This window comes from Saccoglossus kowalevskii, chromosome 12 (assembly GCF_978046115.1).
Source record: "Saccoglossus kowalevskii chromosome 12, keSacKowa6.1, whole genome shotgun sequence".
Lineage (NCBI taxonomy): Eukaryota > Metazoa > Hemichordata > Enteropneusta > Harrimaniidae > Saccoglossus > Saccoglossus kowalevskii.
Genome location: NC_140652.1, coordinates 36,299,228 through 36,325,343, shown reverse-complemented (window position 1 = coordinate 36,325,343; position 26,116 = coordinate 36,299,228). Strand labels below are relative to the sequence as shown.

The 26,116-nt window shown below is 33.5% G+C and overlaps 2 protein-coding genes across 2 annotated transcripts; one reads left to right on the top strand and one right to left on the bottom strand.

The window, feature by feature from the left end:
• Nucleotides 1–10,177, top strand: LOC100376318 (hexokinase-4-like). The gene is made up of 13 exons (XM_002734754.3): nt 1–143; nt 410–554; nt 1,123–1,151; nt 1,370–1,427; nt 2,281–2,321; nt 2,535–2,697; nt 3,537–3,676; nt 4,888–5,008; nt 5,247–5,341; nt 5,442–5,541; nt 5,754–5,964; nt 7,557–7,712; nt 8,172–10,177. The coding sequence occupies exons 2-13, from the start codon at nt 482–484 to the stop codon at nt 8,521–8,523; spliced, it is 1,539 nt and encodes a 512-aa protein (XP_002734800.2). The 5' UTR covers nt 1–143; nt 410–481; the 3' UTR covers nt 8,524–10,177.
• On the bottom strand, nt 10,124–24,802 carry LOC100376623 (actin-related protein 6-like). Its single transcript, XM_002734756.3, has 8 exons — nt 24,609–24,802; nt 23,476–23,668; nt 16,714–16,849; nt 15,324–15,479; nt 15,017–15,131; nt 13,641–13,764; nt 12,785–12,923; nt 10,124–11,149 (listed from the first exon to the last, which is right to left on the bottom strand). Exons 1-8 carry the CDS (start codon nt 24,795–24,797, stop codon nt 11,017–11,019), a joined length of 1,185 nt encoding a protein of 394 aa, XP_002734802.1. The 5' UTR covers nt 24,798–24,802; the 3' UTR covers nt 10,124–11,016.
• Between the last annotated feature and the right edge of the window lie 1,314 nt (nt 24,803–26,116).

Sequence of the window (26,116 nt, the reverse complement as noted above, 5' to 3'; positions counted from 1 at the left end):
ATTACCAGTTATTTTAAAATGCTGTAATAAAAGTACTGGCACTCTCTGTCTATTCGTCACTGTCTTGCTGTGTAACACTGTCAGCCACTCCTGTGATTATCAGTAAAAACATGACCACGATCGGCAAGACGGAATTAAAGTAGGTGCGTACAGATTTATTCATTATTGTGTTTTTGTAGTTTTTTGGTTTAATTTGCTAGATCTGAGAAACTATTTTCAAACCTGAATATACAATGCATTGAATGTTTAAAACATGATAAGTTCTTCCATAGTGTGACATATTATTACATCACGAATATCGTAACCATTACAGACACAACATAGTGACCTACATAGTGTTTGTTTGAATACGGTCTCAATTTCTTATTATCTTTGCTTGACTTGATGCCATATATTATGGTATTTACAGGTTTACGTGGTTCCAGACCAAAATAATATAAAAAACAGGGTTGCATATGCGTAACATAACTGCATACTTATCATGGGAAATACTTGCACAAAGGCAAGAAGCGAAGATGGTAAAACCATAAGTGACCCTGGACAACTAGGTGCAAGTATGTATTGCACCGATTTCGTTATTTTTGTATAAAACTGTTTACAATTACGGTGGTTACAAAGCAGAGTCAGCTTATAATTACGGAGCATCCATATCACACTAGGGTTAGGGTTTATCAGACACAGCGCTGTTACACGTGTGTGTGTGTGTTGTTCGTTTGCTGCGTAATATTGTGTAGATACCTCAACTATCTTCATTGACAAAACACGTTGTAGGGTGGAACAAAGATTATTTATTTGATTGTACAACATGATAAAGACAAGCACAAATTAGCAGTATCATTTACAAGCGTCATCACTATAAGCTCAGCTCGAAGTCAGATTCCCTATTAAACATTTCAAGATTTGTTATTTTCATTATTTCATCAGTTGAGAGTTAAAGCAAACTGAAGTAGCAGGCATTTATTACAGTGAATTAGAGTTGTAAAAAGCTGCATAATTAAAATATAGCGAAGTTACAAATTCATTAACCGGAAATAATATTTCGATGTGTTTTCAAACTTATATACAATTATTTAATATTACGTATTTGATATTGTTTTCTGTTAATTTGATTTGTATTGGTAGATTCAGACATAAATTCCGATGAAAATGAGGTAAGTCAAAGTATAGTATTAAACACAACGACATATAGACGTGGTAACTTGTTTTATCATGTAGACCAATTTAGTAGTGGATAAGTATACAGTAACTTACACATTTTAATATTATGACAATTTGATGATAAGATGTAAGATGAGTTAATTTATGAATAAAATAAACATTTTCAGCGAAATCTTTGTTTAACAGTTATTGCTCGTATTTGCCTCTACAGTTAACGTTAAAGACAACAAGCAATTATGAAGATACCGTAGATGATCATGGACAAGCAAGTATGTTATACACGTTTTTATGTGTCATGGTTATTTATATTAACGTTAAATGATCAATTATATGGGATATGCACTTGTCATCTCGGGGCTAGTATGTCTGTATTGTTATAGTGATGTATACATATCATCTGTTTGTATGGTTGCTACATTTCTTCCTGTATTTGGCATTCGGGTACTTCACATATATCAACTGTATGATACAACAATGTCCATTTAATTTTGCTGTTAGTACGGCACTATTGAAAGAGATATTATAAAGACTATTCTTAATAAAGCAATTTCTATAAATAGAAATAACAATTCATTTCAGTGTATACACCATTCCTATGACTTGCGCTCTTAGGTAACGAATCGCATTTGAGACGTCGACATGAGTTTTTGTGACGTCAATATGAGTTAGATGGATATAATAAATGTTGTTACCATTTACAATGTAACAACAGACGGATGACCGTATATGAATATAATACAATTCTTATGAACGTTGTCACTTACACGAGACGGTATGACTTTCTTGGAAGATACATCAGGGTAGACTGGCGCAGTCGGGCGATTAATTTGTTTGTTTTTTTAGTTTTAAAATTTTTTTTAAAAAATCGCGAAATGGAGGTGTTAACGCGAAATCACCCCGTCGTGGTGATTTCGCAGTTACAGCGAATTTCGCGCTAACACCTCCGTTTCGCGAATTTTTTATTTTATTTAAACTACAAAAATGGACATACAAGTCACCTATATTCTCATGTTACACATCTAGCCATGGATACAATGCTATTGATATTATTTGTGCAGTGTTTGCCATATAATATTGCTTACCTTATACTATGGGTGTTTGTTACTTAACGCTTACTTATAGATCCAAACAGAAATGCAGATGAAAATAAAGAGGAAAATGAGGTAAAACAAACATTTAATTATTCTTTACGAAATACTGGCATACGATTTTAATAAGAAAACACAACATCATATGTGCCATCGTATATAGAATATATATTAGAGAATAATATGCTACATGTGTGAACAATAGCAGGAAATAAAAAAGAGATACAATTAAAATCAGCAATAATCATTAATAACAGTTTGTCTGTAATAATATGTATTTATCCGTAGCTGACGTCAATGTTAAAATGTATGCATCACAGAATAGACCAGTTAATTGATGTAAAAGAACTCATGCATAGGGAGATGATGAAAGGTCTCAGTAAAGATACTCATAATACTGCGGATGTTAAGATGTATCCGACATATGTGAGAGCTACACCTGATGGTACAGGTAAGGATGAATATAGGGACCATGAAATGTTTTGATAATATAAGGTTATTACGAGAATACTTCAAAATATGCACGAAGATAGTACAGCTGAAGTATGCGCGGAGGTCGATGCGCGGCGTACTGTCTGAGTGCATACTTTGAGGTATTCTCGTAATAACCTTATTATTATACATCTTTTCCTTACAAGGATACACCATGGGAAATTCAAAATGTTTAGAACAAAAACAGCGAACTTCTTTGTGTAGAGTTCGGTCAAACCCTGGTGGCAGCCATGTTTGTTTTTATTTTTAAAGGACGCTTACGTGCGTAATCATTCCATATTTGGAATTTGCATTTTCTAATATGGTAGGATGAAAATACCCCGTAAATACCACAAAAGTACGGCACACTGTAACTTATGGCGTTACGGTGACAGATGTATAATAACATTATATATGCTACTGTTAAGTTAATATGTACCCTAAGTTAAAATGTACAGCCACATCTGATGGTACAGGTAAGAGTGAAGTTCAACATAGAAATGTTCAAATGTTGCATTAAAACTAGTTATGTTATTTTTTAAGTTGAGATGTGTCTGGCATGCATGTTAGCCACACCCGATGGTCCAGGTAGAGATGATAATATAGATGTTGAAAAGTCTCACTAAAGTTATTTATACTATCGCTAAAGAAAGATGTATCCGCCATATGTGAGACTCACACCCAATGGTACAGGTAATGTGAAACAATAATAGCTTGTTCACAGTTATTAACGTCATATTGGTACTTAAAATTGTATAATATCTGAACTTAGACACTGCAGCAAACTATCAGCAACTCGTGAATATTTTATTTTTCAAGAGAGTGGTGATTTTCTGGCCTTGGATATTGGTGGTACTAATCTCCGTGTGTTATACGTTCACATTAGTGACAAAGTTGTTAAACAAATTACTGAAACCAGACATGAAATAAAAGACTTGAAGAAAGTAACTGGTATTCAAGTAAGTGAGTCAGTAGGGTTTGTTCACAGTCCCTCTATCATAGATAGAGGGACTGTGGTTTGTTGTTACATTTACGTGACACAACTGTTTCTGGATCCAGTTAAGCCTAATCTCGATAGATTAACATTGTAAACATTATAAAACAATAGTGTCCCATGATTCTTTGGTGCAATCCATGGGATTGAGCGGTTCACGAGAGACTCTATAGTGCACAGTGCTAAACAAATAATGGTCAGTAGATATGAAGATAACTAGCCTACTCAATCGTTATTTTTATTTACACAAGAACATGATATATATCAATAGGTTACAATAGCCAATAGCGAGCCACAACAAACAATAATAGTCGAAACAATAGGCAACACGCATTGTATTGTTTTCACTCGTAGACCATCTCAATATTCAGTACAAAGTAAATATACACGTCTATCACGTACATGTCCCATCTTTAAGACAATTTCAATACGATGTGAAGTGCATAGACTGACAATATGTTATGATTATCTATCACACATACAAACAGATAAAAAAACAAATCTCAAAAATATAACGTCTTCCTATGCGTCATCATGATACATAGTTTGAATACAATCGCAGTGTTGGCGGCACGGGGGGGGGGGGGCAGAGGGTGGGACGGTCGCCCTCTCGAAAAAGATGTTGGGGGCGTCCCCCCTACAAAATCTAGCTGAAACCTTTTGTGCCAGCAAAATTTGCCCCTCAAAATGCATGAAATAGAGGGTCTAGATTTCCAAATTTTTAAGGAGAAGCGCGCGGACCCCTTAGTAAGGTCGCACCGAAAGCGCAAGGTTGATGAGCAAATCACGTCCCCATGCAAAAATGTGTGCCGCCTTTGAATCACACTAATTATCAGAACTCAGCAATTTTGAGGACCAAAATGGCCGTCAGTCAGCCATGTTTTTTTTTTTTTTTTGATAAATATTTTTTATTACCCATAACAAAAAAAATTACAGGACTTTAATAAATACAGCCATGTTTTATAAAAAACAAACGTGCATGTGTGAGTCGTCGTCCATGGTCTAAGAATGATCAGTCAAATTATGTCCGAGAAATGGCTCCAGACGGACTAACAGACACACAGAACCCAAATTATTAGAACCGATGTAATGATAGAATATGCTCCCAATGCATATATCTTATAATTGTGTTAATCATTGTTTATGTTATGCTGACGTTTTATTTTTGATTTTCAGTTATTTGACTATGTTGCAGAACGTTTAGCTGAATTTATGGAGAAAAATGGACTAAAAGAAAAGACGTTACCGCTTGGGTTTACGTTTTCATTTCCCTATGTGCAGAAAGGTCTTACTTCAGGTTGGGAATTAACAACTGATAATTGTTTTATTTAGTTATTTTATATATATATATATATATATATATATATATATATATATATATATATTTAGACAGTACTGGCTTCACATTGTTGTTGAAAATGTATTGTGGGGTTATAAAAAAAAACTTAAATTCGAACGCTCTGTAAAATGCGAGTAAATATGAAATTTGACAAAATTAGTGCATTAAATCTACTAGTGATGGTATTTCTCCGTAGCTACTCTGACTGCTTGGTCCAAAGATTTTGAGGTATCAGGAGTCGAAGGCGAAGATGTTTATGTACTTTTACAAGAAGCGATAAAACGCAGAGGGGTAATAGTAAACATAATTTATTTGAACATTTCCGGCATTAGAAGAAAATATGAAATCATTTGTTATTCGACGTGTTAATGCTTTTATTGTATACTTACAGGATATATCTGTTAACGTGCTAGCTGTGATTAACGATACAACCGGTACGCTGATGTCATGTGCTTTTGAACACCACGATTGTGTGGCAGGTCTTATTCTTGGTAAGTTAGAAAACTAATTCAGTGTGTGTATGCACAATTCAGATAAATTTGTAGTCGCTTTGTGGAAATTCGTACGAATAAACAAGTCGGTCACACACACATGCCAATATAACACCCATCAGTCTTACTGTATATACCCGAAATATGTAAGAAATAATTTAATAAAAATCAACAAAATTAATTAAATTATCAATATATGTGTATAATTATAGGGACTGGTACTAACGCGTGCTATATTGAGAAACTTGAGAATGTTGATATTTGGGATGGTGACACTCTGCCACCTCAGCAGATCATAATCAACACTGAATGGGGTGCATTTGGTGATAGAGATGCAGATGGTAATGGAGGAGTATTGGAACACTTGATAACTGAGTATGATGACGAAATCAATAGAAGCACAGTGAATGATGGAAAACATATGTAAGTTTAACGTGTGTATCGGATATTTGCATATATGATGACGTGTACATCAGATATTTGCATATATGATGACGTGTACATCGTATACTTGCATATATGATGACGTGTACATCGGATATTTGCATATATGATGACGTGCACATAATATATTTGCATATATGATGACGTGTACATCGTATACTTCCATATATGATGACGTGTACAACAGATATTTGCATATATGATGACGTGTACATCGGATACTTGCATATATGATGACGTGTACATCGGATACTTGTATATATGATGACGTGTACATCGTATACTTGCATATGTGATGACGTGTACATCGGATACTTGTATATATGATGACGTGTACATCGTATACTTGCATATATGATGACGTGTACATCGTGTACTTGCATATATGATGACGTGTACATCGGATACTTGCATGTATGATGACGTGTACATCGTATACGTGCATATATGATGACGTGTACATCGGATACTTGCATATATGATGACGTGTACATCGTATACTTGCATATATGATGACATGTACATCGGATACTTGCATATATGGTGACGTGTACATCGGGATACTTGCATATATGATGACGTGTACATCGTATACTTATATATAATGACGTGTACATCGTATACTTGCTTATATGATGACGTGTACATCAGATATTTGCATATATGATGACGTGTACATCGGATACTTGCATATATGATAACGTGTACATCGGTTATTTGCATATATGATGACGTGCACATTGGATACTTGCATATATGATGACGTGTACATCAGTTACTTGTATATATGATGACGTGTACATCGTATACTTGCATATATGATGACGTGTACATCAGATATTTGCATATATGATGGCGTGTACATCGTATACTTGCATATATGATGACGTGTACATCCGAGAACCACGCATACATTATTTATGGGAAACATTAACGCCTTCTTTGAAAATGATCGCCCGCACATGGAAGATGAAAGTGTTTGCATATAATAACACATTGTTGCATTGAATTAATATTTTTTTCATTCGTTTATTCATTCATTATTAAAATCATTTGTTCATTCGTTGAGGGGTTCAATTGCTAACTCTCACTATTTAAAATATAAAGATATCAAACAGTTTTCCTCAGCCAATCGAGTATGTATTCCTAGATGTACACCACTTCAACAACACGCACAGATACATTGACAACTCTTCTAAAGAACTTAGCATTCACTTCGTACCTTGATCTGTTTCTCCAAATTGAACCTAATGGTTTATAAAGTAACCTGTATTATAAGCAGGATTATTTATAAATTACCAATTTCTCGAACCTTCTTTAAGCCTATGGCGTATATATGGACAAGTAGGTCAACTCACTATAGTGAAATCGAGTAAGAATACTTGACCAAAGTCGCATAAGTAGAATCAAGATTAGAATGTATTCTCCGTGTGGCAGAACTTACAACCTAACATTTCATCACATGCCACAGTGTAAAACGAATTTATAAGAAATGAGTTTTGCTCATTTGTTCAACTTTGTGAAATGTGCTTACTTCAAACTAACAAAAGCATTTTCTTTTTTATCAACAGTTTTGAAAAGATGACTTCTGGGATGTACCTGGGTGAAATTGTTCGTTTAATTCTTGTGAAACTAACCAAGGCTGGTGTTATCTTCAATGGTAATATTACAGACGATTTAGAAACTAAATGGATTTTCAAAACTAAATATATTTCATACATTGAAGAGTAAGTTCACCGAGTTTGTTGTTATCAGCTCATAAACTAGTATGAGCATTTTGAAATGCCTTTACATCAAGCTGTCGACATACGTACTAATCGTCTGTCAGCTCATTGATGAAACATATAAGCCTTATACTATATCGGACCATTATTACATCATTGGGATGTTGTAGATGTAGTTCTAGAATATTTATACAACAATAATATAGTCAGTATATTTCGTGTTCTTGCTGGAACATTGATTTAGTATTTGAAAGTAAAAGAAATAACATAAGACTTGTACAACTTGTGCAGCACATAATATCACATGTTTCTCGGTATCCATCCATCCATCCATCCATCCATCCATCCATCCATTCATCCATCACTTGTGTTTGTAAATTGCTGTGAATATTCAGAATGGAACTAATGATAGAATGTTTGGAGACAAATGTAATTATTCAAATGTATTTACTATATACACAGAGACACCAGTGTAAATAATGAAGCATGCAAATCTATATTCAAGAAGTTTGGTCTAGAGATAAAAGATGAAGACTGTGAAAAGGTCAAGACAGTCTGTTCTGCTGTCTCGTCTCGTGCTGCCAAGCTGTTATCAGCAGGTATTGCTGCCATTGTCTGTCAGGTGGGAAGAAAAGAAGTCATATGTGGTGTGGATGGATCACTTTATAAGTATCATCCAAATATAAAGACAATAATGGCGGAAACCACCAAGCTACTTGCTCCATTTATGACTGTGCAGTATGTGGAGTCATCAGATGGTAGTGGTAGAGGTGCTGCTATAGTTGCTGCTGTTGCCCAAAGATTAAAGAAATAACGAACATATAAGTAGAGCATTGTACACATTGTATGTAATCACTACTGTGATGTTAACATACATGTACTTAGTAATAGACATATGAGCATTCATCTTTATTTACACATTCAGTTATTGTATTGTACATGGTTTTCAGGGATGGGAAACTTTAAGTGCCATATTTATCCGTGATGCTAGCTGTCTCTGCCTGTGTGACCTTAATCTTGACCTGACTGTTTAGCTTTGCGATTTGGTTGACAATTTTACCATGCTTACTATCTTGTTGTTCGCTTTTGAGATATTTGGGACAAATTAGGAAACAGTTTGCCCTAGGCCAATATCAAGAATATCATCCCAAGGTGGCACTTAGGAACTATAAATCTTGATATCAGCCCCAGGCTGTGTACATCTTAGTCTATATACCATTGTGTTTCTTAAAAGTGTTCTTGAGGTCATGGCGTGGTATTTATTCATTAAATCAGTATTCATAGCAATTCCCATTATAAAATCTTGTGCGCATTAAGGCCAGACTTTTTAATATCCCCCTGTTTTGTGAACCCGCCGAATGAACAGGATCTGAAAATGAAATAAAAATAAAATTTTATTTCAGCGCAATTTCTCGTGCCTGCCGACTTGTAAGTGCAAAAATATTTTAAATTTTTTTTATTTGTATCTTCATTTTTTTACCGCCCGCCGCATAACAAATCTAAGTTGCATTTTTGTGGGAGTATTATGATCAAAGTACCGAAGTCTCGCGCAGATGAGAAACAAGGTTATACATGGAATACAATTTTATTTCATTTCTTCTCTTCGATCAATGATCTCAATTACAATTCTTTGAGAATCACACAAATCTAATGGAAAAAAAGAATTAATTTTATTTATTTTTCGCCCTCCTCAAAAAAATTGCCTTATAAAAACTCGAGAAACAAGGAATAACAAAAGTCTGGCCTAAGTTTGAATTGTAGGAACAATTTATTAATTAGATATTGAATATTTAGCATCTTCCAATAAAAGGGTTAGTTCGATAGTTCTGAGTCCGATTATTATCAAATTTTCGCAGGTGATTAATCGTAATTATTATAAAAACAAAAGCTGCATAGTTGTCACATAGCAACGTACTATATATAATGTTTGTATACCACTCAGTAACAAAGCTTATTGAGTTCTATAACATAATTTTACATATCCAGATGGTGTGCAGATACAGAACTTATTCAGAGTGACAGCCTGCTGCTGTAACCTTGTTATGCAAATTGATATTATTTGGTGTTATATGTACAAAGGTGACAGAGGCATTTAGTCCTGTGTTTTTTGACTGCATTTTCGGTTATCCATTTTTTTTATAAATATTCTTAGTGGAATGTTTACTGTCTCATTATTATTGACTAGTGGAATATTCACAGTGGAATGTTCACTGTCTTCTTCTTATAGACCCCAATAGAATGACTTTAAAAAGGATCTTACAGACTTTTATATTAAACCCTCGGTGAGACACTGCATTAATCACACATAATGACTTCTCTGATATTTACATCAATATAAATCATATTTGTAGTACAAACATTAAACAATGCTTATTTATGAACTTCTTGTTACAGAAAATAAGAAAGCCAACGTATTATGGTATAAAAAGATTTATTACATGAAAATAAAACTGGTGTAGATATTGGCAGTGATGTGAAGTTTATTACCAATCTTGTTACAAATATCAACAATATATTCCCAAATATAATGCCATACATTATGACATATATATGTAAACTCAAGAAAAAAAGGATAAGAAACTGTGCAAAACAACAAATAAGGAAATCAGAATGGTTATTGTAAGAGCTTGGTTATACTGACCAAATTTATAATTGGATTATCTAAGGCTAACAAAAGAGTTACCATGCATGTGCAGAGCTGTCATAGTTGTGCACTGTTTTTGAAATAATGTAAAATTCATAATTTTAGCTGGAATTATTTTTCACTGGGTGTTTTGTTTGGAGAATCTTCACTGATTTGTGATGAGTTGAATGTAAAATATAGGAAAAAGGTATATTGACTGGATTTTAATTTTCTCGATTATCACTTCAGGGAAAATAAATTCCAAGTGGAAGTAAAGTATTCTACAGTAGTTTGGGAACAACAACCAAAATTGTCAATTAACTTTCTCACAACTTCATTACCAGTTTTATAGTCATAATAGTTTATAAAATATAATCTTGTGACATGGTGATATTTAGGAGTCAATAATGTGTGAATAATTGAATAATCACACATGAAAAAATTTAAACTGTCGTATTTCATATTGTATTGATCTGTCTTGCTGAACAACAATTAGCTATATACAAAAGTTGCAATTCATACAAGACAGATTTTACCATATTTGTTCACCTGGAAAGTATTTTCAGTAAACAAGAAGCGAATCAGTGAATCATCATGAGTAATTCAACCAAGATTGCATCAAATAAAATGCCCATGTTTCCTATCCTTCTTTTTCTAGGGCCTATGTATATGATAACAAATAATTCACACATCAAAAGTCTCCAGACAGATGTTCTGTCCACTTTCTTCATATTGTTTTTTGGTCACACAATATTTGTCTTGAAATTCTTCATATTTGGAGATCACACCACCGCCTTCCCAGGGATATGTTATGGCACTGTTTGAGAAACAAGTATGTGTCATTTTTAGTAAAAGATGAAAATCACATAATATTCATTGGCATTTTTTGTTCAGAGCAAGTACCACCAGGCAAAGGTGTTTTATATCTGAATTTGATATCAATGTTAGAACAGACAGATGTTTCTATGACAACCCTTATGTAAAAACGAAACATTTTGCTTACAACTTTCAAATACAAAATGTAAGCGCAATGAATTTATTATCTATAAAAGCAACCTTCACAAGTCATTGTCAATGGCATAGACCTGTTGGGATTAGGGGAAATGTTGTTCATGACAAAAATAAAGAGTGAATAATTGACTGGTTTAGTATCAACAGAAATTAGATGTATTAAATGACTCTTCCAAAATCATAATATATGGTCAGAAATTAAATTGTACTGTTCATGTATGTTTTTATCTAAACTCACATACAGAGATAAGAAACACAAAACAAATCATAATGTTTGTATCAAATTGGAAATCAAATACCACATTTTCAAAAAACAAGATGGATGCCAGTTGGCCATCTTTGATCTGATTATTCCAATATGTATGATGTATGTGTCAAATTATGATTGAAAATGGTCCCATAAGCCGTGGAGATATACCGGTAGTAGTATGGTCAAAAGCAAGATGGCCGCCAAGTTGATCTGATTAAGAAAAAAAAAGACATGTATTCCAATATATATGATGTATGTGCCAAATATGATTGATAATGGACCCTAAGACATGGAGATGTAGTATGGTCAAAAAGCCACGACGAGGCCACCAGTCAGCTATCTATGATCTGTTCGTAAAACAAATTGTACTTGCGCATGTAATCTAAAATGTACAATGTATGTACTAAATTTGAACAAAAGCATGCATAAGATACCACATTTTCAAAAAACAAAATGCCTACCAGTTGGCCATCTTTGATCCGATACCAATTTTACAAAACACAAAATAGCTGCCAGTTAGCCATCTTGATTAAATCAGTAAACCAATGCATGTGCATATGTCTAAACTAAAGTACTAGGCACATGCAAAACATTAGGTCAATATAATAATTGAAAGAATGAAAACACATATAACAGCTAGTCCCTGTGAGTTTCAAGAAATATAAAGTTTTAACATAAATAATCAGAGCATGTTAAAGATATGAGCTACACTCATGTAAAACTGTTATGAAAAACAAAAAAACATGCATCAAGACGACATAATTTTTTATACCAAGCTTGAACAAAATCTGTCCATGTGCAACCAAGATCTGGATCCAGAATTGCTTGATTTTGATGAATTTTTAACATTAAAAAAACCACCATTCAACCATCTTGAATCAAATCTTCAAACTGATAAATGTGCATAAGTGTGACATGACATGATATATGAACATGATAAGTCAGGACAAATCAGAGGTATGGCTCCAGAAGAGAATTTTTAAAAAAAAAATGGAGACAAATAAATGGCTGTCATTGGGATGTCAAACAAATCAATGTATATTCATATCCTAAGAAGTATGATGTATGTGTGGAAGTTTGAATGTGATTGGTTCTAGATACATTCATGCATGCACCAAGTACACAGAAACACAAGTCAATCTATAAGGACATGTTTTTAAAGGAAGCTATTACTTTGCAAATATCACTTACTTTTGAGGTAAGACAACATTGACTTCATATTCCTGAGGAGCTAGTGACCTCACTTCATCAAAAACTCTTTGTCGATAGCCAGGAAATAGAGAATTGCCACCAGTCAGCACAATGTTTCTGTAAAGATGTGGATGCATTTCTGAAATTAAAAAAAAATATTAGAAATTTATCTTTTCAGCTCCTTCCTTGAATTATCAAGATTTTTTAAAAATACAAAGTTGTATCAGTTGTTTCATACATTCTATGCCTACTGATAACATTCTACTGATAACATTCTACTGATAACATTCTACTGATAACATTCTACTGATAACATTCTACTATAACATATTCTAAACTATAGAAAACAAAATTTTGAAAACTTTTATTTAAAAGGCTTATTCTAAAAATTCTATTTCAATAATTTGACATGATTGTACTTTTTGTGACTTTTGTTTGTTGCTCCCGTTCTCTTTTTGTAAATACAATGTATATCAGTTAAATGTTGAGACAACTGCAAGTCACAATAATCAATTTCTACATCTCTTATAGATTTCTATAAATAATTTGGCATTTATTGTTCAGTTCTGTGAGTTATGTACATGCAAAATAACACCAATCACTTCAGGCAGACAAATTAACTGAACACTGTAATGTTCAATGTGTGTTTATGCAATGTTGACCAGATTTACATTATTTTATTAATATACAAATGTGTTATTATATTTGCCAGTTAAAAAAATTTAAACATTTCAGTGAGACAAAGCATTGCACACTAATTAATACAAACATAATGACTTCATGTGGATCATGCAGACAAAAAGTTGAAAGCAATAACTATAGAATCAAATTTTGACTATTTTACTAGATTAAGTACCTTTAGGTGTAGCATTTATTGCAAGAATTACAGCTTCCGGTATTCCCATTTCTTGAATACCAATATCAGATGGATGGAAAAGAATTTCTGGTACAGAGAATCTTTCATTGTTCATACGAACTATCTACAAATAAATTAAAGTCATCATCACATACATTCATAGAGAGTGTCAAGTCAATGATAAAATGACGAAGAGGGAGCACAACAATCCTGTTCTTTTTTTAGAACTAAGCTCACAATTAGGCAGTTAACAGTTTTCAAAGTTGCACTCTTTTTAAAGTTGCAGACTTTGCAAATCTGTAAAGTACCATTTCCTGATATATGAATTTAAGGGCAATGGTTACACAAATAATGAAGCCCCAAACCAAACTAAACCAAATAAAAAACATTTTTTGAAGTTTATTTTTACATTTTCAGATGAACCTCAAATACAATAATGTGTCTTACATTGAAGCTTTTTTCTGAAACTAAATCCAGAATGTTCAATAATATGTAAATTAGATGTCAGATGTTACCATGGTATGAAATGAGATACTAATTTATTCGTGTACCATAATAATAAACATACCAACAAAATTAAGATCATGAAATTGCACAATTTTCTAATGTCATTGAGTGTGAACAAGAGTGTATACAATTTTAGAATAAAACTTGCGTCAACAATCAACAAAATAATTTCTCAAGTTCTGAGGAAGGCAAGCAGGGTTCATATGTTTTCAAAATGGCAACTTTGATTGTACAGTTGTTTGGTATATCTATTTTAAACTTTCAAATATGGTGACCATAATCACAAAAGTTTGTTTCGGTTATGCATGTTTGACAAGACAGAATTTTAAAGCAGAAACTAAAATGCTGTTTGCTGATACTTGGCATGAAAAAATGAGTTTTTCTTGATTGTATAAATGATTATTTTCAGTAATTTTTTACTTAAAGAGGGGGAGTCTTCGCCTGCACATGGGACAGGGCAAAATATATATCTACTTTTAATATTTCATATTAACACCAACAGTTTATGTTTGTAGCTTGTTCTGGATTCATTTCACATATTTGCAAAGTGCAAATGCAATTTTAAATAACTTAAAATCACATTCTGAGAAGGTTTTTTGTTTGTTTATTGTTGTGTTAGAATGTCATGTGACATACTTGTGCATATTGTGGAAATATTGCCAGTAGTTAAGAATTACATGTGAACCAAAGTGTGTTTGAACATGATTAAAAAAAAGTACTATGCTAATATATGCATTCAGCCAAATTCCTATAAATGGCACATAGCTAACACAGTGATTGTAACAAAATGCTAACCACATACATGGATGTAATTGTGAATCAAACTGATATCACCAAGGAAAACAATGTTTCCATAGTTACCAACCCACCTGTTCATTTTGTTTGGCTTTCCCAGAGGATTCCTCTTTCACATATCCTCTTTTAATCTGTGAGAAATCTGGAAGAACATAGTCCTTGACAATTGTATTGTCTTTACCTTTTAATCTACAATAATGAACAAACAAAATGATTACACCTCTGGGATTGCAATAAATAATATATTTAGGACCACGAGGCTGCATTTTTTGCCAAGGTTTTGGGATAATATGTCAGTTTCTGGTCTTTAAAAACAGACTAGAAATAAAAATAGTAGTTTTTTGTTTGTAGTGTGTATATAACCCATAATGCATCACTCACTGTGTTATATTCATGTCTTTATAGAACTGATTAGATACAAAACAGACATCCTCTTTGACCTGATTGATGACGTACGTCTCATCCATTACATGTAACTGACGATATGAGATGATTTCTTTTAGATGATTGGTTAAAATTTTACCACCAACATTGATTCTGTAAAATTAAAAAAATAAAGTAAAAACATTCTTAACAACAACTTATTTAATTAATAAAGTGATCAAAATGGCTATCAGTAAACTATCTGTGGTTAGCATGCAAAACAAAATGGCAACCAGTAAACTATCTGTGGTTAGCATGCAAAACAAAATGGCTACCAATAAACTATCTATAGTTAGCATGCAAAACAAAATGGCTATCAATAAACTATCTGGGGTTAGCATGCAAAACAAAATGGCTATCAATAAACTATCTGTGGTTAGCATGCAAAACAAAATGGCTACCAATAAACTATCTGTAGTTAGCATGCAAAACAAAATGGCTATCAATACACTATCTGAGGTTAGCATGCAAAACAAAATGGCTACCAATAAACTATCTGTGGTTAGCATGCAAAACAAAATGACTATCAATAAACTATCTGAGGTTAGCATGCAAAACAAAATGGCAACCAAGAAACTATCTGTAGTTAGCATGCAAAACAAAATGGCTATCAATAAACTATCTGAGGTTAGCATGCAAAACAAAATGGCTACCAATAAACTATCTGTGGTTAACATGCAAAACAAAATGGCTACCAATAAACTATCTGTAGTTAGCATGCAAAACAAAATGGCTACCAATAAACTATCTGTAGTTAGCATGCAAAACAAAATGGCTACCAATAAACTATCTGTGGTTAGCATGCAAAACAAAATGGCTACCAATAAACTATCTGTGGTTAGCATGCAAAACAAAATGGCTACCAATAAACTATCTGTAGTTAGCATGCAAAACAAAATGGCTACCAATAAACTATCTGTAGTTAGCATGCAAAACAAAATGGCTACCAATAAACTATCTGTGGTTAGCATGCAAAACAAAATGGCTACCAATAAACTATCTGTGGTTAGCATGCAAAACAAAATGGCTATCAATAAACTATCTGAGGTTAGCATGCAAAACAAAATGGCAACCAATTAACTATCTGTAGTTAGCATGCAAAACAAAATGGCTACTAATAAACTATCTGTGGTTAGCATGCAAAACAAAATGGCTACCAATAAACTATCTGTAGTTAGCATGCAAAACAAAATGGCTACCAATTGGCTATTTTTGATTAAAGGTGCAAAACAAATGTTTAATCATCAGCAATATTTGATTATCATGCAAAAACAAAATGGCTATTATTCAGCCATCTTTGGTTGGCAAGACAACACACTATATCCTCTCCCTACACATATACACTCACCTTTTAATGCCTTTCTCAATTTTTTCACAATTATAGTATGGCGTGATATGAGTAAATGAATAACCACTATCAATGACAAGACAACATAGATGGGTTTTGTTATCATCCTTAGCTTTATGAGCACTCAATGTACCCACTGTGAAAAAAAAAAAAATTTGCATTAAACTTGAATTTAATGTCTTCATATGACACATTTCTGAACTTTTCAATAATTTTCAACTCTGTGAAACAGACGAGTGAGAGAAAGCCAACTTACATCAACAATATTGTTTTGAACACGTAGTCAATATTAAAAAAAATGCTATAATTGAAAATTGCCAAGCAGACTAATGTATCACTCAGCCTTTTGACAGTTATCACACACTAGCAACACTGAACAAATCTTTCAAGAGAAAGTAAAAGAAACAAGGTTTAGCTTGCACCAAGAATTTGATTTTAGTAACTATGACTTCAACATGGCAGCCTTTAATGGCAGTAACTATGATTTCAATATGGCAGCCTTTAATGGCACTAACTGTGACTTCAACATGGCAGCCTTTAATGGCAGTAACTATGATTTCAATATGGCAGCCTTTAATGGCACTAACTGTGACTTCAATATGTCAGCCTTTAATGGCAGTAACTATAATAATAATAATAATAACTTTATTGCATCCTTAGAAATACAATGTTTCTATCAGTTAATAGCAATAAAGATTAGTTGTGATAATTACTACTACAAAAAGAAAGTTAGTTGTTAATAGGATAAAGCAAGTGTTACATATCAAATGGCATTTTCATTTCTTGATTGAAATGCGTTATGAATATAATTGCCAATCTTTTTTATTATTACATCATCTTTTGAAGTCATCAAGAAATTAAATTTCTGGAGATCATCCTGTGTTTCTTCTGGAAATGTAATGTCTTGAATGATTTGTTGGCGTATTACTTTATATTGTGGACATATCATGACAAAGTGCAGTTCATCTTCTATTTTATTCTGTGTACATTGTTTGCAAATTCTATTTTCAGTAGGTATTTTTGGTTGCATATGCCTCCCTTTTTCTATTGCTAGATTGTGATTACTAGTTCGAAATTTTGTCATTGAAATTCTTTGCTTCAAATTCAACACATCCAAGTATTTTTCAAAATTATAAGAGTCTTTGAATTTTTCATAAGTTCTCAGTTTTGTTTTTTCGGTTATATTTTTTCTCCAGAAATTTATGTATTTTTGTTTGACAACTTTGCCAATTTGCTGTATATGTTTTGTTAACAAATCATTCTGTTGTTCTCGTGAAAAATTCATGTTGTTCATAATTTTTTGTATTGAAGAATACCATTGTAAATTTGATTTCTTTTGTTCAAGGTATGCTTGTTTTGTGATATTATTGCCTGGTAATTTACTGATACGAGTCCAGTATTTTATTAAATTGATCCTAATGTCTACTAAGAGTGGGAATTCTCCTACTTCAGCTCTGCATGCAATGTTTGTCACAAATTTGTTCAATCCTAGTAGTTGTTTGTAAAAATTCAATTGTGTCTTTTCTGTTATTGTTTTGTCCCATTTGTTGTAATCTTGAATTTCATGACCCCAGATTTCAGACCCGTACAATAATATTGGTTGAATACACCTTTTAAAAAGATGGATGAAAGTTCTACAGTTTGTTTCCGGTGGTAGGAACTGTTTCAATGCATACATTGCTCGGGCTGCTTTATCTGCTAAATTTTGTTTGGCTTCAGTGTAGCAGCCATTTGACTTTATGTTTATACCCAGGTAGTTGTACATGTCTACACAGGTAATATTTTGTTCATTATAACAGAATTTTTCTGTCTTTTTCAGTGTTCCTCGTCTGAAAATAACAACTTTTGTTTTTGTCAGATTTACCTGAAGTTTCCATTTATGACAATAAACCTCTAAACTATTTAGTGCATTTTGTAGACCGTTTTTTGTTTCAGATATTAACACTAGATCATCTGCATAGAGTAGGGAACTTATTTTACAGTTATTCAATGTAACTGGATCTAATGATTCATCTTTTAGTGAATTATTTAAGTCATTAACAAACAAATTAAAAAGCATTGGGCTAATGACACAACCCTGCCTAACACCCTTGGTCGTTTCAAATATGGGTGTAATTTTATTTTTGAAACGAATGCATGATTTTGTATTTAGATACATATTTTTAATGATGTTATAGATTTTCCCATTTATACCATTATTAAGTAATTTATAGAAAAGCCCCTGTCTCCAGATTTTATCAAATGCTTTTCGAAAGTCTATGAAACATGAATACAATTTTCCCTTTGATTTCAAGTATTTGTTGACAATAGTTTTCAATACAAATATCTGATCTGTAGTACGATATCCCCTACGAAATCCTGCCTGGTTATTATTTATAATGTTAATATCTTCAGTATATTGACTAATTCTAGTGTTAATTATACTACAGAAAGTTTTACCTACAACTAGATACAGCTATTCCTCTATAATTATCTGGGTCAGTTTTGTCTCCTTTCTTGAAAATATGAGAGATAATACTAATATTCCAAAGATCTGGATAAATACCTGAGTCCAGGATTATATTAAATAGTATATGTAGGGGCTGAATTAGGAAGTCTGAACTGTATTTAAGTAATTCTGGGCAATAACCATCATATCCTGATGATTTTTTACTCTTTAGTTTTTTAATGGCCAGCCTAATTTCTTTTTCAGATATCTCATTATTTAAATTATAATTTTTAAAATATTCTTTTTCTTCCATAGCTGAGATGTTACAGATTATCTGTTTTTGAAAAACAGTATTATTATAATCAGTAGCATTATTATTTAATTGTCCATAGAATTCTTTCCATTTTGGTGGAATTGGATTAGATTGATTTTGAAAGTCATTTATCTTGTCATTGCTGTTTAACTTTTTATAATAATCAACCCATTTCTCTGGTGAGATTGGATTATCCTGATCCTTATTTGAGTCTCTTAAATTGTTAATGATTTTCCAGAATTCTATAGGGTTGTTATTGTTAAGTTGTTTTAATTTGTTAACGATTATATTTTCCTCCTTTTTTCTTTTGTATTTAATCATTTTTTTTAATTTTTTTTTCTTGCCAAAAAATGCTTTTCTTAGTTTAGTGTCATAAGGGAATTTATTAAGTAGTTTGGCTGTTTCAGATACATCTTTTTTGAGAATTTTACACTCCTTATCAAACCATCTTTTGTTATTCTTTGGTTTAAATTTGTTATTGTTATTTTTATTATTTTTCCTACGAAATACCTGATTAGCTGAACTGGTGACTATTGAGTTCAAATCATCCACTGCTTTATTTATGTCTTTATCTTCATTGTAATTATTATTTAGGAAACTTTTGATTTTATCTTGAATAGCTTTAGAGGCTAGGGTATCATGATAATTAAACACTGATAGTTTATCCCATATATTACTATTTGGCAGATTATTTAGAGTATTTGTATTTGTACTAATTTTATCTAGTTTAATGTTTTTATCAAGTCTAAGAAGGCAGGAAATCTGGCAGTGGTCTGACATATAAGTAAAATTATGTACTTTAAAGTACAGAAATTTCTCAATGAGTTTAGATCCAGCTATTGCATAATCTACCATGCTAGCCCCGTTGTAATGATAACATGTGAAGTTACCACTACAATCACCTGATATTCTGCCATTCAGAATTCTAACTATGATTTCAATATGGCGGCCTTTAATGGCACTAACTGTGACTTCAATATGGCAGCCTTTAGTGGCAGTAACTGTGATTTCAATATGGCAGCCTTTAATGGCACTAACTGTGACTTCAACATGGCAGCCTTTAATGGCAGTAACTATGATATCAATATGTCATCTTTTAATTGAAGCAACTGTCACTTTCATATGGCAGCCTTGAATGGTAACAACTGTGATTTCAATATGGCAGCCTTTAGTGGCAGTAACTGTGATTTCAATATGGCAGCTTTTAGTGGCAGTAACTATGATTTCAATATGGCAGCCTTTAGTGGCAGTAACTGTGATTTCAATATGGCAGCCTTTAATGACTGTAACTGTGACTTCAATATGGCAGTCTTTAATGGCAGTAACTGTGATTTCAATGGTAGCAACTGTGACTTCGATATGGCAGCCTTCAATGACAGTAACTGTGACTTCAATATGGCAGCCTTTAATGGCAGGAACTGTGACTTCAATATGGCATCCGTTAAAGGTAGCAACTGTGACTTCAAAATGGCAGCCTTTAATGATAGCAAGTGTGACTTCAATATGGCAGCCTTTAATGACAGTAACTGTGACTTCAATATGGCAGTCTTTAATGGCAGTAACTGTGACTTCAATATGGCAGCCTTTGATGGTAGCAAGTGTGACTTCAATATGGCAGCCTTTAATGACAGTAACTGTGATTTCAATATAGACAGCCTTTAATGGTAGCAACTGTGACTTTGATATGGCAGCCTTTAATGACAGTAACAGTGACTTCAATATGGCAGCCTTTAATGGCAGTAACTGTGATTTCAATGGTAGCAACTGTGATTTCAATATGGCAGCCTTTAATGGTAGCAACTGTGACTTCAATATGGCAGCCTTTAGTGGCAGTAACTGTGATTTCAATATGGCAACCTTTAATGACAGTAACTGTGACTTCAATATGGCAGCTTTTAATGACAGTAACTGTGATTTCAATATGGCAGCCTTTAGTGGCAGTAACTATGATTTTTATATATGGCAGCCTTAAGTGGCAGTAACTGTGATTTCAATGGTAGCAACTGTGATTTCAATATGGCAGCCTTTAATGGTAGCAACTGTGACTTCAATATGGCAGCCTTTAGTGGCAGTAACTGTGATTTCAATATGGCAACCTTAATGACAGTAACTGTGACTTCAATATGGCAGCCTTTAATAACAGTAACTGTGATTTCAATATGGCAGCCTTTAGTGGCAGTAAATGTGATTTCAATATGGCAGCCTTTAATGGTAGCAACTGTGATTTCAATATGGCAGCCTTTAATGGTAGCAACTGTGACTTCAATATGGCAGCCTTTAGTGGCAGCAACTGATTTCAATATGGCAACCTTTAATGACAGTAACTGTGACTTCAATATGGCAGCCTTTAATGACAGTAACAGTGACTTCAATATGGCAGCCTTTAATGGCAGTAACTGTGATTTCAATGGTAGCAACTGTGATTTCAATATGGCAGCCTTTAATGGTAGCAACTGTGACTTCAATATGGCAGCCTTTAGTGGCAGTAACTGTGATTTCAATATGGCAACCTTTAATGACAGTAACTGTGACTTCAATATGGCAGCTTTTAATGACAGTAACTGTGATTTCAATATGGCAGCCTTTAGTGGCAGTAACTATGATTTTTATATATGGCAGCCTTAAGTGGCAGTAACTGTGATTTCAATGGTAGCAACTGTGATTTCAATATGGCAGCCTTTAATGGTAGCAACTGTGACTTCAATATGGCAGCCTTTAGTGGCAGTAACTGTGATTTCAATATGGCAACCTTAATGACAGTAACTGTGACTTCAATATGGCAGCCTTTAATAACAGTAACTGTGATTTCAATATGGCAGCCTTTAGTGGCAGTAAATGTGATTTCAATATGGCAGCCTTTAATGGTAGCAACTGTGATTTCAATATGGCAGCCTTTAATGGTAGCAACTGTAACTTCAATATGGCAGCCTTTAGTGGCAGCAACTGATTTCAATATGGCAACCTTTAATGACAGTAACTGTGACTTCAATATGGCAGCCTTTAATGACAGTAACTGTGATTTCAATATGGCAGCCTTTAGTGGCAGTAAATGTGATTTCAATATGGCAGCCTTTAGTGGCAGTAACTATGATTTTTATATATGGCAGCCTTAAGTGGCAGTAACTGTGATTTCAATATGGCAGCCTTTAATGGTAGCAACTGTGGCTTCAATAAGGCAGCCTTTAATGGTAGCAAGTGTGACTTCAATATGGCAGCCTTTAATGACAGTAACTGTGATTTCAATATCGGCAGCCTTTAATGGTAGCAACTGTGACTTCGATATGGCAGCCTTTAATGGCAGTAACCGTCTTTTCAATGGTAAGCAACTGTGATTTCAATATGGCAGCCTTTAATGGTAGCAACTGTGACTTCAATATGGCAGCCTTTAATGACAGTAAGTGTGACTTCAATATGGCAGCCTTTAATGACAGTAACTGACTTCAATATAGCAGCCTTTAATGACAGTAACTATGATTTCAATATGGCAGCCTTTAATGACAGCAACTGTGACTTCAATATGGCAGCCTTTACTGACAGTAACTATGATTTCAATATGGCAGCCTTTAATGACAGTAACTGTGATTTCAATATGGCAGCCTTTAGTGGCAGTAACTGTTATTTCAATATGGCAGCTTTTAGTGGCAGTAACTATGATTTCAATATGGCAGCTTTTAGTGGCAGTAACTGTGATTTCAATATGGCAGCCTTTAATGACTGTAACTGTGACTTCAATATGGCAGTCTTTAATGGCATTAACTGTGACTTCAACATGGCAGCCTTTATTGGCAGTAACTGTGACTTCAATATGGCAGCCTTAAAAAACCATCAGCTGCCAATAGTTTTGTAAAGGATTATCTACGTAATTCTGAGCCATAATGACCTGTTTGGCACCAAATGTCAAGTTAAAGGGCCATACACTTGAACTTCATAGCCTGCAAATAGCTGGAAAATAATTTTTGTTTCCACAAAGATCATTTGGTTAATGGGTTAAAAAAGTATGAAAAATCATGGAAGTACTCACCATTCATTCGACATAAAGAATTAAACTGATATTCTTCAAAAAATATTTCATTCATTGCTTCTTGTATGGAAGAAAAATTGAAATAGGGTTCACCAATAATTATGCTATGCTCACTACATTTTGCATTCAGGACATCTTTACCAAATATATTATCCCATACTTGCCTTTGAACATCCCAGTTTATTAGGTAACCCTGCAGAGGTCAAGTGAAAAATGGTTAAGAAGCAATAATAGCTAAAAATTGTATTATTATTTATTTATGCTTTGTAAATTGGAGATATATTTAAATTTGATAATCAGCTGCCTTCTATGGCCCAAGGTATGTGATAAAAACAATTACAGTATAATGTTGCATGGAGCAAAGAACGTGTATATGGTGAGTGCAATATCTCATGGTGCAATTTATGATTTTATATATTTTTGACTTACTAGTTCTATATCTTCCATTTGTATTACAAGTTACCCTTATGCCTTTACTTTTTCAACTCCACACTCATTTTTAGGGTAGGTTACCCAGGTCAACAAAATTCCCTCTTCATGCGGATATTATTAGGATAAAAGTTTTTCATTTGGAAAATATTCTCACAATATATTTACAAAATGTGTTCACATCTAAATATTTATTAAATGAAGCTTTTGTTAAAGTTACATAAGCTGTGAAGCAAAACTGTTTTAAAAAATGGGAAACACATAAATCAGTGTTACATAAAGATACAAATGTGCCCGACAAGATCAATTGTTTAAGCACTTAAAATGCAGTTTTTTTTTACAAAGGCAGAAATAAGGTCTGAGTTTGAATCAAACATCATGCAACGAGCAAACACGCAGTTTTAGAGTTAGGGTTAGGGATGGAGGGGGGAGGTACAAGAATGGAACTTTTTCCCTACATTATTCTAAAAGTTTTCTGATACTTGTCGTAGAGGTCGTCGTTATTTGTGATTTGTGGGTTCTACTTCGTTCGAACCTATCTACGGTCGCTTAGCTATAAGATTTCGATCAAAGTTATCCTACCTTTATTCTGTATTTGTTGGCGTTTGTTTTTAAGTTTTCCCGTACCGGTAATTAAAGTAAACATGGGACTATGAACCCATGACTCGGCTACTCGGCATCAAAACAACACGTGAATGACGTACCTTCTGCATTGGTAGAACATAGAAAAGCCCAGAGAGATCTTTGCACTCATCTATCTGGTTCCCAATAAACTGTTTCCTTCGTTCACTTTTCGCCTTCATTAGACAATTCGGAATTTTTTTAGGCTCTTTCTCGCTAGCGTAACCAACTTTGGCGGTGTATGCCCCGTTGTCTAACACGATGGCCGCCATCTTTGCTATTCAAATTAAAAAAGCTAGGGAGTTTAGTCGAAAACGAAAGGTTGTGTAACGTTGTAAATTGAGGGCGTTATATGTTATTACTCGTACATGTATATTATCATGCACAAACAAAATGAATGGTAATCATTATTAGCATTCTGTCTAGCTACGATAGAACTGTCATCTTTTGTCAAGCACCATTCACATCAAAACATTCGATGTTCATTGACTTTTGATGTGAAAATAATTTCTAAAATCATTACGTTTATTTTGCTCTGTGTTTATCTTCCACCCACAATACGAATGACAATCTAGAGGAGTATCCGACTATTCATTCAAAGTTGCGACACGTTTCAGGCCCGTAGTTTTGGGGGGGGGGTTCGGGGGGTTCGGTCGAACCCCCTAAATTTTGGAAGTGAATAGATTTATGATCGTAGATTAGAACATAATAAAACAAACAGTATTAATTAAAATAATTATCATCGTTTAAATCACTTGACTCAGTGAGGTAACTATCAGACTCGGTCGAAATAGCATAGTAATGAGCATTTAGGTGGCAACGAGCTTTAAATGTCAATCGTGAAGTTACGCCGTCTCAGTTCAACAGCAGCCAATAAAAACAGGTTGTTATAAATGGGCAAGCTTTTATTCGGTGATTCCGCGATGGTGTAATGAAGATCGCGTTCAAGCAGCTGATGTTAAATATTAAAACAACATTGAAACAATAATGTAATGGTAGTCACTCTCTGAAGGATGTGGTGGTCCTGAATAGGTCCGTTTGTCTTGTGCTAGTGTTCGCTCAGTTAGTAAAGTGTGGGGTTCGAACGGGATTGAGACGACAACACGACACTGTACTTTCATATTGGTTCATTAGTTTTGTATTCTTCAAGTTAATGATGGCATATATACTGTTTTGTTCTAAGTGTATCAGCCAAATGTAGTCAACTTATTGTATAAGTACGTGTAGCCTGTGTTATTGGACATAGTGTACAACTACGGGTTTAAAACATCATTAAAAAAATGACGAAGATTTATCATCACAAGTTGTATAGGTCGAAGAGCTTCTTGCAGCCAAAAAAATATCCCACAGTGTTGCTTCAACACTGAAACTATGCGATAAATCACATTTTTCAAACATATTTTTTTACACGTTTTTTTTGATGTCTTAGAAAACCTGGGAGATTTATTGGCAAGCAATAGACTAAAATATATACTGACGAGTTTTCGCTGTTTTGGCCATAAACATAATGTTGAATTAGGCAAACACACACAAATACAGTTAGATCAATACATTTTTAGTTTTTGCAGTGATACGTTTGAATTTAGCATGG

Bases quoted from the DNA above. Each gene is read 5' to 3' on its own strand.
- LOC100376318 (XM_002734754.3), top strand. From the start codon at position 482: ATGGGAAATACTTGCACAAAGGCAAGAAGCGAAGATGGTAAAACCATA. The intron at 5,342-5,441 runs GTAATAGTAAAC...GTATACTTACAG, and splicing joins AAGCGATAAAACGCAGAGGG to GATATATCTGTTAACGTGCT. The intron at 5,965-7,556 runs GTAAGTTTAACG...TTTTATCAACAG, and splicing joins GTGAATGATGGAAAACATAT to TTTTGAAAAGATGACTTCTG.
- LOC100376623 (XM_002734756.3), bottom strand. From the start codon at position 24,797: ATGGCGGCCATCGTGTTAGACAACGGGGCATACACCGCCAAAGTTGGT. The intron at 23,669-24,608 runs GTACGTCATTCA...TGACCTCTGCAG, and splicing joins ATGTTCTACCAATGCAGAAG to GGTTACCTAATAAACTGGGA. The intron at 11,150-12,784 runs GTAAGTGATATT...TTTCTCAAACAG, and splicing joins AATGTTGTCTTACCTCAAAA to TGCCATAACATATCCCTGGG.